Source organism: Centropristis striata, chromosome 13 (genome assembly GCF_030273125.1).
Source record: "Centropristis striata isolate RG_2023a ecotype Rhode Island chromosome 13, C.striata_1.0, whole genome shotgun sequence".
NCBI lineage: Eukaryota > Metazoa > Chordata > Actinopteri > Perciformes > Serranidae > Centropristis > Centropristis striata.
The window spans coordinates 20,826,224-20,841,151 of NC_081529.1; the positions used below are offsets into that span (position 1 = coordinate 20,826,224).

The following is a 14,928-nucleotide window of genomic DNA, read 5'->3' on the forward strand; positions in this document are numbered from 1 at the left end:
TACAGGACATGAACCAGAACGCAGCAGATTGTGGCTCCTAATAAAATCATGAGGTTCCATCAGAGCATAAAGATGAAACTCATGTCCTTCAGTTTCACTCTGTAGACTAACACTGAGCTAAGGCTGATTTCTCTCTGCAGAATTATCAACTTATTGCTCAGAATAATGTAATATTTACCATCAAGGCTGGCCTTCTCTGGTTATACAGCTGTCTGATCGCAGCACATCAGAAATAATAGATCAACACGTTATTGACGACTCAGCAAGAGCTTGTTTTCTTCAATTTCTTGTTCATTTTAAAGCCATTTTCCATAGTTTTCTTGTTAATGATTTTGGTTATTATCAAAAAAACATGGAAAGTGTCTAGATATCAGCTCTCAAATTAAACTCCTATCAGCTATTTTTGTTGTTATTATTATATTTGTCCAAACAAATGTACCTTTAGTTGTACCAGCCATTAAAATGAAAAAGAAATTTCATGACTGTATTTCCAGCGTGTTAAATCAAACCAGACTAAATACAAGACAAACTAAAAGTATCAGTTTCACTCTGATTCAGAAAAACCAAACAGACTTTGGGTTGTGAAAGCGTCCTAACTGAACATAATTTAAGCGTTAGGAGATTAAATGATTTCCCCAATTAGTCTGCAGCATGAAGCCAGGTGTTACACGTTGCACCTTTAACCCTGCTGTTATGTTGCGGGTCAAATTAACCCATTTCAAAGTTTAAGATTCTAAAAAAAAAAAAATAGTTACAAGTATTTTTTTGTATTATGTAAGCCTTTCCAACGTACATAAAAAAGTTTTAACATGCATTTTTTATGAAAAACGAGTGAATTATCCTCATTGAACCATGATCTGTGAGAGGTAAAGAACACCACTGCACTAAATATTGATTGAAATGGTTACTCATGGAGTTAATGATGAAATTTAAACAATGTTTATTGGGATTTTCTTTTGGTTTCTGACACTTTTGGATAATTAAACATGCACCGGGTCAAATTGACCCACGAACATTATTGCTGTTCATGAGAAATGAACATAACAGGAGGGTTAAATGAAAAAAAAAGCATCACTTAAGCTGACATTGTATTTTTCGCTGTAAATGACTGAAAACGTAACAACACCATAAAAATAATATAATAACAATGAAAATACTATTTTATGCTACTTTATTTATTTATTTATCTATGCTTTTAACTCATTTTTATTTCCATTTAAAACATCTTTTCATCTGTTTTTTCTCGTTTTTCTTCCCTAACAATTGAGTTTCCCAAATGTGGGAACAATAAAGTTCATCTTATCTGATGATATATACACATAGACTGTAATAGCAGCTAATATAGCAGTCACATCCGGACATTTTTCTATTGCATTTTCCTGATTACAACAAACAAACATGCACACATATGCAAATAATAAATGTAAAATGATCGTTTCATGATGTAAATATTGTAATTTTTATAAGATCAAGTCACATTTGTGTCGCTATTTATTATGAACCTAATTCACTCAACCACTTGTGAGACCCACACTATAGCGACGTACATCAGATAACCTACAACAGTTAAAAAATAGAGAGTAAAGAACACAGAGTCGATGTATTCAGCCAGTGTTCTGTAGCGTCCTGGCTTCATCTTGTCTTTTTCTTGTTTTTCAGCTTTCTGCCGAGCGGCCTTCACCTCCTCCAGGAGTTGTTTCAGCAGGTCGCGGCCGTTGGATCGATCCAGAGGAAGGTCACTCTTCTGGGGGAACTCTTCAGCGTCATTGGGCTCTGTGTGGGGAGGGAGACAATTCAGCAGAATGAGCTGGTTCTGTTCAGTGTCTAAATGTACATGTGGACTCATTCATGCATCTGCATTGGGATGTGAACTGCTTGAAGTCGATATGGTCAATATTTTTATGATAGAAAATACTTCCCAAATAACCGATGAGACAGCCAATAAAGTACATATTTCAGCTCGGATGAAAATATACCTTTTTTATGTAGAAGGTGCAGCGATTTTGCATCGATGTCACTCTGCAAAGGTCCTCAAAAAATGTATTTATTAAATAATATTTAACACTATTGATGTATTACTTTGTCGACCAAGTCCAGAAATAATTACAGAGAAAATAAAGATATACCAATGAAATAAATAGCTGAATAAATATCAATAACATATTTTTAATGTTCAGTGAAGAAACATAAAAATAAATAAATAGATTTTAAATTAACCACATTATACAGTATTTATTGAGTAAAATACACATGTATTAATAAAGAAAAGGAAAATAAAATAATGATGAAAGATGAAAAATAAATACAAAATGTATTATTTAATGAATTAATACATTTAAAAATAAGTTTAAATTAAATAAAAGATAGATATCAAATACATCAGAGCAACTAATTAATTTATAAAATAATAGTAGAGATGAAAAATAATTATTAAATGTATTATTTAATTAATTAAATAATTACTTAAAATTAAATAAAGGAGAGATGTAAAATACCTCACAGCAACTAATTAATTTATAAAAATAACCTTAAAAATTTAAATAAAGAATAATAAAATAATATAATAATAGAGATTATGCAATATAATTACTAAATTTATAGTTGAATTAATTAAATAATTAGTTCAAATGAAATAAAAGCAGAGCAACTAATTAACTTCTAAAAATACATAAAAAAATAAATAAAGATAAAATAAAATAATTATATAGATGAAAACAAATATTACATTTTTAATTGAATTAATTAATTAGTTCAAATGAAATAAAAGAGATATCAAATACCTCAGAGCAACTGATTAATTTATAAAAAATAAGTTTGAATAAAGAAAAATAAAATAAAATGAAAGTAAAAATAAAGGGATGGATAAATAGAAATAAAAAAATAAATGTGACGGTCCAAGGCACCACTAGTTCCACATATTTCAAGCAATTATTTGAATCTATTGCTGTCAGTCTGATCACAGAATTAAGGGAAACTTTGTTGAGGAAACATACCCTTCTTGTAGTCGACTTCCAGCTGAATATCCTCTCCGTCATCAACAGTTTCGGCCTCCTGACCACAGTGAGTGGCGCAGCGAGCATCCAGGTCGAACAGGTAGCTGACCAGCATGGCCTCCAGGACGCTCAGCCCCACCAGGGCGAACACGGCCACGCAGTAGCTGGCTGGAAGAAAGTCAGAGAGACGTTAGCGGTCGGTGTGATGATGCTCTCACGGTTAAATCTCTGCGTGTCAGCTCACCGATCTGTGGCAGGTTCTGCTCCGTGGAGGGCAGCATGTCTTTGAGAATGAGCAGCAGGACGGAGATGGACAGCAGGACGGTCACTTTGAAGCTCAGCTTCTCACCTCTAGCCTCGCTGATGAAGAACGAGGCCAGATCCAGGATCAGAAAGTAGAACAGTGGCACGATTAAATTGATCACATAAAGCATTGGCTTCCTGGAGATGGTGAACTGAAAAAAATATCATTTTACAGTAATTAGATGCACGCTGTTGTCATTACATTACATTATATGTCCTTTATCTGACGTTTTTTTCCAAAGCGACTTACAATAAGTAAGTAAGTGTCATATTTCATTGACAATATATTCTGTTTAATGAGATTTTTTAGTAGTTCAAGTTTCAATGTCCATTTCGGGACAGGTAAATGTCTATAGTTAAATATCTCTATACATGGAGATAGAGGGACAGCAATTATGATAATAAATATTAATTTAAAATAAATAATTAATTCATTAAAAATTTAAAAAATGTAACAAAAAAAATAACAGACATGAAAAAATTACATAATAAATACACTCAAATTAAAAAGATAGAAAATAAAAATTCAAGATTAAAGAATGTAAAATAATTAATTAAAATAAATAAAAATGTGAGCAAATAAAAAAAGAAAAGAATAATAATACACTTAAATTAAAAAAATAAATAACATGAATGAATGAAGCAAACAAAATAAAATAATAATATAGTGAATAATGAGCTATGTCTCTGTGTGATTTAATTAAAATACACAAAATTAAATTAAATAATAATAGAGACGAAAAAAAATAAAAATTAAATATATAGAAAATAAGAATTAAAGATTAAAAAAGATACAAAGAGTGATATTAGAAATAAAGCTAAAATAATTAATTTAAAAATAAATTAAAAATAAATATGTAAGCAAAGAAAATCAAATAATAATAGTGGAGATGCAGAAAATAGAAATACAAAAAAATGTATACTGTATACTTAAAATGAAAAAGAAATAAAGAAAAGCAAGAGATGGAAAAAATAGAAATAAAAGTGTAAATAGTATTAAAATAAATAAAAGAAAAATATGGTGATATAAAAAATCTCAGTGCAATTAATAAATAAAAAGATGGGTAAAAAATATATGAAAATAAAGAAAATATATTGAAAAACTCAAAGTACAATTAATGTTGAAAGGAATTTAAAAAATGTAAATTAAAAAAATGCTATTTGCAGCAAAAGAACAAACAAGCAAGCAAACAATAAAGGATCAAAGAGAAGATTTGTCTTACCGTGTATTCCAGTGTGCTCTGATTTCCGTTCGAATGGAAAAAAGCTTTTTGTACTTCGACAGCATTGAGTTCCCATTCTCCCTTCGTGACCATCGTTTGCTCAGAGATGTTTGTCAAGGTTGTGTCACTCAAGGTTGTGTCCAGGATCAACGTGTCCACTGAGACAAGGAAAAAATATTTCATAATGACATCAAATACAGTGGCTTGCAAAAGTATTCATACCCCTTGGATGTTTCACCCTTTTGTTGCTTTTACACATGAAATCATGGTCGATATAATTTGGCCTTTTTAAAAAGAATTTGCAAAAAAACCCTCTTTAATATCAAAGTGAAAACAGATTTTTACAAAATAGTATAAATGAATAAAAAAAATCTATAAGTTAAAATAAATGATTGCATAAGTATTCATCCCCTTTAAAGTACCTGACCTAATTCAACAAAGTTCCAGCTAGTTGATGCCAGCAGTGTCACAGTTAGTGAAATGGAGATCACCTGAGTGCAGTTGATGTGTGTCAAGTGATCGTAGTATAAAAAAACATGTGTCTGGGAGGTCCAGTCTCTGATACATCACTATTCCTGCTACAATTGTACCATGAAGACAAAAGAACACTTCTAGTAACTCAGAGAAAAGATCATTGAACAGTATAAGCCAGGAGATGACTACAAAAAAAAAAATTAAACTCACTGGACATCACAAAGAGTTCAGTTAAACCATCTTTAAGAAATGGAAGCAGTATGGTACTTGTTTAAATCTGCCTAGAGCTGGCCGTCCTCACAACCTGAGTGACCTGACAAAAAGAAGACCCTAACCCGAACGCTTCCAGGGCCTGCTGCTAAGAAGTGTCCCAAGAGCATGATGCTGCCACCACCATGCTTCACGCTGGAGATGGTGCGTTCGTGGTGATGTGCAGTGTTTGGTGTTCGCCAAACATAGCGTCTAGTCTGATAGCCAAAAAGGTCAGTTTTTGTCTCATCAGACAGTAGAACCTTCTTCCAATTGACCCTGGAGTCTCCCACATGCATTTGAGCGAATTCCAGGCGAGATTTCATGAGCTTGTTTTCTCTCCCATACAGCTCCGGCTGGTGAAGAACCAGGGCAACAGTTGTTGTATGTACAGTCTCTCCTATCTGAGCCACCGAAGCCTATAACTCCTGCAGAGTGGTCCAAGGTGTCTTGGTGACTTCCCTCTCCAGTCTTCTTCTTGTTAGGTCACTCAGATTGTGAGGACGGCCATCTCTAGGCAGATTTAAACCATACTGCCATACTGCTTCCATTTCTTAATGATGGTTTAACAGAACTCTGTGGGATGTCCAGTGAGCTGGATATTTTTTGTAGTCATCTCCTGACTCCTACTAGAAGTGTTCTTTTGTCTTCATGGTACAATTGTAGCAGGAATAGTGATGTATCAGAGACTGGACCTCCCAGGCATACGTTTTTTTATACTACGATCACTTGACACACATCAACTGAACTCAGGTGATCTCCATTTCACTAACTGAGACACTGCTGCATCAACTAGCTGGAACTTTGTTGAATTAGGTCAGTTACTTTAAAGGGGATGAATACTTATGCAATCATTTATTTTAACTTATAGATTTTTAATTCATTTATACTATTTTGTAAAAATCTGTTTTCACTTTGATATTAAAGAGGGTTTTTTTGCAAATTCTTTTTAAAAAGGCCAAATTATATCGACCATGATTTCATGTGTAAAAGCAACAAAAGGGTGAAACATCCAAGGGGTATGAATACTTTTGCAAGCCACTGTATGTCCTGAAGCGATTCTGGATTCATCTTGGAGATATTAAATACCTCAGAGCAACAAATTAATTTACAAAAATAAGTTTTAAAAAAGTGTAAATAAAGAAAAAATAAATAAATATATTTAAATAAGAAAGAACATAAGAATAAAAGATTAAAATAATAAAAAAATAAAAGAAACGTAAATTGTAAAGAAAAAAAATAGAGATGCAAAAAATAGAAATACTAACATTAAATATAAATAAAATTATACAATACAATAAAAAAATTAAAACATGAATAAAGCAAACAAAATAAAATAATAATATAGTAAATAATGAGATATATGTCAGTGTAATTTAATTAAAATACACAAATTACATATTTTACAAAAATGACACAAAATAAAATTACATTTAATAGACAGCAGTTAGTGATAGTAAAAATTAAGGTAAATTTAAAAAATAATTAAAAATCATTTGTAGAAAAAAAAAAATACATGAATAAAGCAAGTAAAATAAAATAATAATACAGATGGTAAATTAGAGATGAATCTGTTGTCATTTACCTGCTGAGCTCATGGATCCTAACGACATTTTACAGCTCTGAGAATCAAACGGGAACAGTTTGAGATCGAGGCGGCAGGTGGACGTCAGCCGCTGGCGAGTGTTTGCCATCAGAAGTCCGTTATGGTAAACGTTAACAATATGACTCTCTGAAATGCTGCTGGTGTCAGAGGCGCTGAGAAAAAAAACAGAACATTTGCTTTAATGGATTTATTTCTTCCTCAAAAACATGTTAAAGCACAGAGGTTTTATCAAAACAGGATTGTAACTCACCAAAATACTTCCCTACATGAAAATAATTGTAATAAGCATATTAAACAACAGATAAAGAACAATAAACATCTGTTCTTATAAAATTATACTATCTCTCCTTTTTTCCTCTGCTCTATCTTTTAGGTTTTCATCATTTTAGGTGGAATGTGTCAATACGTGGATTTTCTGTCAGGTGATCACATCGATCTAAATTCAATAACAAAAGAATGCACTGATTTGCGAAACATTTTGGACATATATTCAACTGAAAACTGCAACATTCTTTAAACTTTAACATTCAAATTTTATTGTTTATTTAAATAAATGATTTGTTGTTTAATAATTACATATTCTGAATGTGATGCCTGCAACACATTCCAAATAAAAGGGACAGAGACAAAAAAAAGAAGAATTATTACTATTACTACTATTACTACTACTACTACTACTACTACTACAACTACAATCATAATAATAAATTATATTATTATTATTGTTATTATTTTTATTAATGATAATTGTAGTATTATTACTATTATTATTATTATTATTATCATTATTATTATTATTTATAATAATAATAATAATATTAATATAATACATTAATATAAAATACATAATTTTGACATTAATAATATTTTTCACATAATTATTTTATTTTTTACAAAGCAATATAGCATTTAAACTAAAAAACTAAAAAAAAACGGATTAAATTTACAGTACTCTAGCGTGTCCTTTTATGGTGACAAAAAAAAGACTGGAAAAGTTATGGAACGCTGTAAAAACATCATGTTTGTTGATAAGAAGTTACAAGAAATTGTTTATTGATGAGCCTCCTTTATGAAACTTAATGTGAATTAAGTTGTGCAACACTTACTCCTCTGCTATTTGTATATCTGGGATCCACAGCCTCGATCTCGGAACAGCGATCTGGCGAATCCCACAGAAGTCTGAGAAATTCCAAGTGAGCAATTCATTTGTCCAAGTCTGGGGAAAGAAAAGCCACTGAGTCTTTGCAGTTGATATGTGAGGTCACAACAGATCACTGTCTGAAAAAGCTTTAAAACTGACTGATTCTCACCATCTTTATCCAGATGTGAGTTGTAAGAGTTTGAGACTTCTCATCCTGCAGACGGGAAGCACAACTGTGTTATTATTGTTGGTGTTTCAATGGCATTTACTCAAGTCACATACATTTCTCACTTAAATGCAGTGGTATCTGTCCATGCAGATAGTTTATGGTTAATTTTCACAGCTGTGAAATGTCATTCCATCGATAATGGTCCGTTCTCAATAAGAAATGTCTTCTTAAAAGCCACTTACTTGCTTTTTTTTTTTTTTGCACAATAAAACCAGAGACACAAAAGTAAAAAGTTGTGCAGGTGAGATTAAAAAACTCTTACAGAAAAAACTCTCAACTCAGTAAACCAAAAAAATAAATAGACAAAGACATTCTAAATAAATAGACAAAGAACAACAAAAAAAACAATCAGAAGGTAAGCAACATTAATCACGCAAATGAATAAATAAATAAAATAATTCATAATTTTTTCTTATTTGGGAGCTGTTGGTGCGTGTTGGTGGCGCACCAACCATTGACTCCCATATTAAAAACACAGAAAGATTTCTGTAGAAAAGCATATTTAACAGTTTTTCAGATCGCTCTTACAAAGCTATTTCTTCATTTTTCTTCACAAAAAACATATGTAGCTGTTCAGGAAGAACGCAGGATGCTCAAAGTGAAGTCAGATCAATGATAGGTATTATGGTTTTGCCAAAAATGCTTTCTGTTTGAGGCTAGAAATTCCAGTCTGTCCACCTCTGGTTGCTGTCACTGTGCCGAACATTCTACAGCAGCAGTTAATTCTGTTGATTGCTCTGCTCTGATTGGTCGACAAAGCCTTTGATCCTTTGATGTATCTCTCACATCAAAGGATCAAAGGATCTTACTGATTAGTTACAGTTACAGATACATGCACGCACACACACATGCGCGCATAAGCACGCACACTCCTCCAGATACACATGCTTCACACACACACACACACACACACAGGTAACTTTATGTGATGTGACTTTCATGTGTGTGACTTTATAGTTACACACATGCATGTGTAAGCGCGCACACTCCTCCAGATACACATGCTTCTCTCTCTCACACACACACACACACACACACACACACACACACACACACACGTAACTTTATGTGATTTTAGTTACACACATGCGCGCATAAGCGTGCACACTCCTCCAGATACACATGCTTCTCTCACACACACAGGTAACTTTGTGATTTTAGTTACACACACACACACATTGAGGTTAAAGGGCATAGGTTGCTGTATAAATAAATACTTGAAAAGGAATGCTTGTTGTAGGTGTGTTCCTTGTATATAATATAGTATCATAACATTACTAGTATTAATTGTTTGAAATCTCTGAAGAATCTCATCATAGTGTACACACACCGGCAGTAGCCCCTGTGGCCCTTTCAGAATTTCCTCAGAGGAAATTTTCTAGTTATTATTATTATTTCAATAATAATGATTAATATAATAAATAATTTTGCCATCTGTACTATTTTTCAAATAAGTATTTTATGTTTTTACAAAGCAATATGGCATTTTAAACTAAAAAAAACTAAAAACAGTACACTAACATGTCCATTTATGGGGATTTGATGGGCCTTAAAGTAACTAGCTGTCAAATTAATTATAGAAATGTAACAATTGGCATAAAAAAATACAATCATTGAGTAAATGTACTTTCCAACACTGAATAAAACAAAACTAGCCGCTTTGCTTGATGCCACAACAATGCAAAAATATATTTTTAGTCTTTTTGAGTGAAATGACAGAAAAAACAGACACATTAATGAAAACGATAAACTCTTAAAGCTCAAATTACTACGAGTCAGGATTAGGGCCAGGCAGGAGAAACAAATAATGAGAGGATCTTTTTCATTATGCAGTTAAGTGGAGTAATGAGAATAAAGTAAACTTTTTGAGATGGTAAAGTTATAAAGATATAACAGATTCAATCAGTCATCAGAGGAACATTGTTTTCTATCCAACAGTTACTGCAGCTACAACCTGATTTCCATTGTCATAAAATGATCAAAAACCACAATATTTAAGGTGCAGTAGAACTAAAATCCCCTGACACACACATGGGATTTTCTTAGTAGAAGCTACTACAGCTGTTGTTTTGGGAAAATCTGCTTTATGTACATTTTTTTTGACAAATATTAGACACATCAAAGAGAATCAAACTCAAAAAGTCGACTTTATTCTCTGCATTTCCACTCTTTTCTCCTCTCATTATTTTTTTTCTCTTAGCTGGCCCTAACCCTCATCCATAATTTAAGATTAAGATTTCTGTTATGAGTCCCACAACGGGGAAATTTCCCGAATTACAGCAGCAAAGTGGATAGGAAAATAACAATAAATAGTAAACAAGCAGTATAAACTAGAAATATAAGAAAGGTATTAGCAATTAAACAAGTAGAAATATAAAAAGTATTAACAATTTCCACACTATAAAGAAATAAGACATCAAAGTTACTGCAGCTACAAGCTGATTTTCATCAATGTCATAAAATGAGCAATAACCACAATATTTAAGGTGCAGTAGAACTACAATCCCCGACACATAAATTAGATTTTCTTGGTACAAGCTGCTACAACTGTTGTTTTGTGAAAATCTGTTTTTTAATGTAATTTATGTGAATTATTTTAGATATATATTGAGGAAAATAAGGTTGTAGCTCACTATCTGACTTTACCAAAATCAAAAAAATTACTTTCTACTAGACATTTCCTCCTCCTTATTTTTTCCTCCTACTTGTCCCTAATCCTCTTCTGTAGAAAACAGTGAGCAGGACACTTAAAAATTAAAAAATATTAGACAACATCATGTTAAAATACAGCAAAAGTCGAAATGTCAAGAAAAATTTGAACCTTTTTGTATTCAGTAAAGTTGTAAAGATGTTCACAGATTGGTTGTTCCCGTGTCAATAAGTCATCAGAGGAACATTGTTTTTTATCCAACAGTTACTGCAGCCAGAACCTGATTTTCATCAATGTCATAAAATGACAATAACAATAATAATATTTAAGGTGTAGTGGAACTAAAATCCCCTGACACATAAATTAGATGTTCTTTTTTTTTTGTTGCTTTTATGTCATTTACGTGAATTTGTTAGACATATCTAGAAGAATCAAACTCAGAAAGTTGACTTTATTCTTTAGATTTCCACTTTTTTCTCCTCTCATTTTTTTTCTCTTACATGGTGTTAAAATAATTGATTATTTTCTATATTGGTAAATGGTTTTATGCTTTATTTCTGCTTCTCTGTGGTCTGTCTCTGTTCTCTGTGAGTGACGCAGGTCACTATCAAAGGTCAAACCTTGACTGTAATAAATATCTCTATGCATTTATATTACCACCGCCTCAGCTTCTTCCCCTCAGCCATCAGGCTGATCAATGCGGCTGGTCCTCTACCCCCACCCCTACCCCTACCCCACTGAATGTCATCTGAGTGTCATTGACCATTGAACTGAACTAGGACTGATGCCCACCCCATTGCACTTTATTATTATTATTATTACTAATACCTCGATCATTACATATGCACTATCTGTCTGTTGTGTCATCACTGTCTTTGTCTAGCTGCACTATATGTTATTTAAAACACACACACTGTAACTACTGAAACAAATTCCAATATGTTTTTTTTACATAAATGGCAATAAAAGTACCTTGAACCTTGAAGTCAGACATATTAAGTCAGACATATATATATTGGTGCACAGTTTTTGCTGTGTGTGTGTATGTGCATTTGTGAGTGTGTGTGTGTGTATGTGTGTCTGGAGAGGGGAGACCACAGAAGGCCGAATGAAAATCCTGTGTGAGAATCTCTGTAAGTCATAACAAGGAAAAATGTTTGTGCTAACAAGTTTGTTAGCAGGCCACAAGGCCTTGTCCTGGGCTGCAGTGATTGTTATGCCCAGGTGGCCTGATGTGTGACGGTATGAAAGAAGACTGGCGAATCAGCGGAGGGGGAAGGCGGGACTTCCTGGAGGAAATCGACCAGCATGTTTTGTAAACAAATGTTAGTATTTTAATGGGTTCCAGGGAGGGAGTCGTGGTTCAGACTTCACGAACTGAAACACGTCTGTTTGTATTCAGGGACATGAGTTAATTTTGAACCCGGAGATCTCTGTAAAGTGCACATTTTTTGACGTATTGTAATAAAACTTTTGTTAAACTGAGAAACTTGGACGTCTCCAGCTCTTCATTTCCCCATCAAAGAATGCGCAGAAAAATGGTGAGGTTTTTTCTGTTGGTGACAGATTTTTTCTGTCGGTTTCCTCATGCAATTTTTCTAACAATTGCCCTAACCCTCCTCCATAATTTAAGATTAAGACTTCTTTTATTAGTCCCACAACGTGGAAATTTCCTGAATTACAGCAGCAAAGTGGATAGGAAAAAATAACAATAAATGGTAAACAAGCAGTAAAAACTAGAAATCTAAAAAGGTATTAACAATTAAACAAGTAGAAATATAAAAAAAATTAACAACTTCCACACTATAAAGACATTAACGACATATAAATTAGAAGCTGCTACAACTGTTGTTTTGGGAAAATCTGCTTTAATTAAGTAATTTATGTCAATATAAACGTATTGAGGAGAATCAGGTTGTTGTTGTCACTCAAGAAGTGACTCTTGTCATTTCAAATCTTTTCCTCCTACTTGTCTAGCCTGGGTATACCCAGACTGCCTTGCACGCTCAAATTTAATTTCGAACCTCCAGACGGTCTGGAAACTAGAGGGAGATCTTAGCCCTGTTTTAGGGATCCAATCACAGAGCGGGGAGGGACGGTGAGACGATGACGCGTACTACTCGGCATTTGGAAGCTTTCCGGATCCAACATGGCTGCTGCAGACGCGAAACTCTCTTTAGCTGTAGATGGTGTTTTAAATAGTTTAGAGCGAAAGTTGAAAGGCGAAAGGTCTCTCGGCGGCTCCGCTGTCCCCCGGCTGGTAGCGAGATCACCGGTAGCGGGGCTATTAGCGGTCTCCACCGGTGATCTGGCTACCAGCCGGGGGACAGCGGAGCCGCCGAGAGACCCGCAGCAGCTTGTTTGTTGCCCATAAAATCAGTGGATGTGTGTGGCAGAATGACATGAGGGGGAATAAAGCGTGAAAATAAATAATCTTGCAGAAAGCGAGAACTGGAGAAGCAACGCAGCAAACAACACTCTCTCACAGACACACACACAACAAACATCCATCTCTGTTGCTCTACTACGTCATCTGGTATAACTGATCTGATTGGCTAAGAGCTACCTACAGATTTAAAATATATATATATATATTTTACACAAAATCATGTTAAAATACAGCAAAGGTCGAAACGTCAAGAAAAAAGTGTAAATAAATGTAAACACATACATTAGATATTCTTGGTAGAAGCTGCCACAAATATTGTTTTGGGGAAAATCTGCTTTTATGTAATGTATGTGATTTGTGTTTTTAAGAGGAAAATCAGTAATCAAATTCAAAAAGTCGACTTTATTTCTCTACATTGTCTTTTTTTCTCGAAGCGAATAATTATTTTTCCCTCCCCAACCCTCTTCAATAACTTCCATACTATAAAGACATTAAAGACCCTCACCACTTCCAGAATCCCGTACAGCAACATGTCGATCATAACGGTAGTGGGCGTCCTCCAGTTCTTCACGGGTCTCATGATGGTCAGAAGGTCGTTTGCAGGCGTGATGTTCAGGTGTGTGAGCAGAGCGGCGTAAGAGCAGTCTGACGGCTCGCTGCTGCAAACCCCTGCAGGGAACCAGACAGAAACTTATAAATCTCAAGTTCAGGGTTAAATCAAAGCCAAAGTTTTAGGTTAACAACTTACCGATAAACGCGAGGAAAGCGAGAGTCGTCAGAGCCAACATGGCTGTTTGTCGTCATCTCGATGTGAGCAAACGCTTTTAAGCTGCGCTGCATTAACAGCAGCACAAAGCAGCAGAGCTCACGTCAATAGATCTAATTAAACAGCATTGTCAGAGTGAAAAGCTTCTCTTTGCCTCTGCAGCCTGTTGTTTACAGGACACGACACAAATCACCCGTGAGTTTCTATTGTCGGTGCTGCAGCTGACGCAAAAAGTCAAACACAGAGAAGTCAGAAAAGGTTTCGGTTTGTTCTTCTGCGGTCGAGGATTTAAAAAAAAACAGGCTGCGTGCATGACGAGAACTGATTACAGGTTTAATTTGAATATTTAAGAATAATCTGCACATGAGAAGAATAAAAAAAAATCTGTGTGTTTGCAGCAGTCGGTCCCTTATTGTGATGTCAAACAACAAAAACTTAAAAATGAATGCTGAGATGAAGAGTTCATTTGCAAAATCAGATACAAATCCTTTTCAAAAATAAAAAAATGAACACAATTTTGATATATTTTCCAGATTGCAGACTATTCATTATTAAAACCAATTACTTTGTGATCTGTTGAGCATTTAATGTTAATTCCTGTACTTTTTTCTGTTTCATATTTGATTTTGTCCGTCCTGTGGATCTTCCATGACTTTTTACTTTTATAACCCCAAATAAAGTTAAATGTTTATGATTTAAATCTAAAATCAATTAATTTGACCTGCTGTGGAAGATTGTGTGATGATATGAGAACACCAACTAATGGACCCTTTGCAAAAACAGATTAAAAAAATATTTTTTTAAATGACACAATTTTGATTGATTGTCCACCTGATTGCACAATAAAAAATAAAACAAGACTGATAAATTGGTCAGTAGCTTGATGTCCCCTGATATGCACTGAT

At 33.8% G+C, this 14,928-nt stretch overlaps 1 protein-coding gene across 1 annotated transcript; it reads right to left on the minus strand.

The window, feature by feature from the left end:
* Positions 1–1,424: 1,424 nt before the first annotated feature.
* Positions 1,425–14,623, minus strand: LOC131984086 (5-hydroxytryptamine receptor 3A-like). The gene is made up of 9 exons (XM_059348962.1): positions 14,006–14,623; positions 13,763–13,926; positions 8,159–8,203; positions 7,955–8,064; positions 6,828–7,000; positions 4,520–4,677; positions 3,238–3,448; positions 2,994–3,161; positions 1,425–1,773 (listed from the first exon to the last, which is right to left on the minus strand). Exons 1-9 carry the CDS (start codon positions 14,043–14,045, stop codon positions 1,508–1,510), a joined length of 1,335 nt encoding a protein of 444 aa, XP_059204945.1. The 5' UTR covers positions 14,046–14,623; the 3' UTR covers positions 1,425–1,507.
* Between the last annotated feature and the right edge of the window lie 305 nt (positions 14,624–14,928).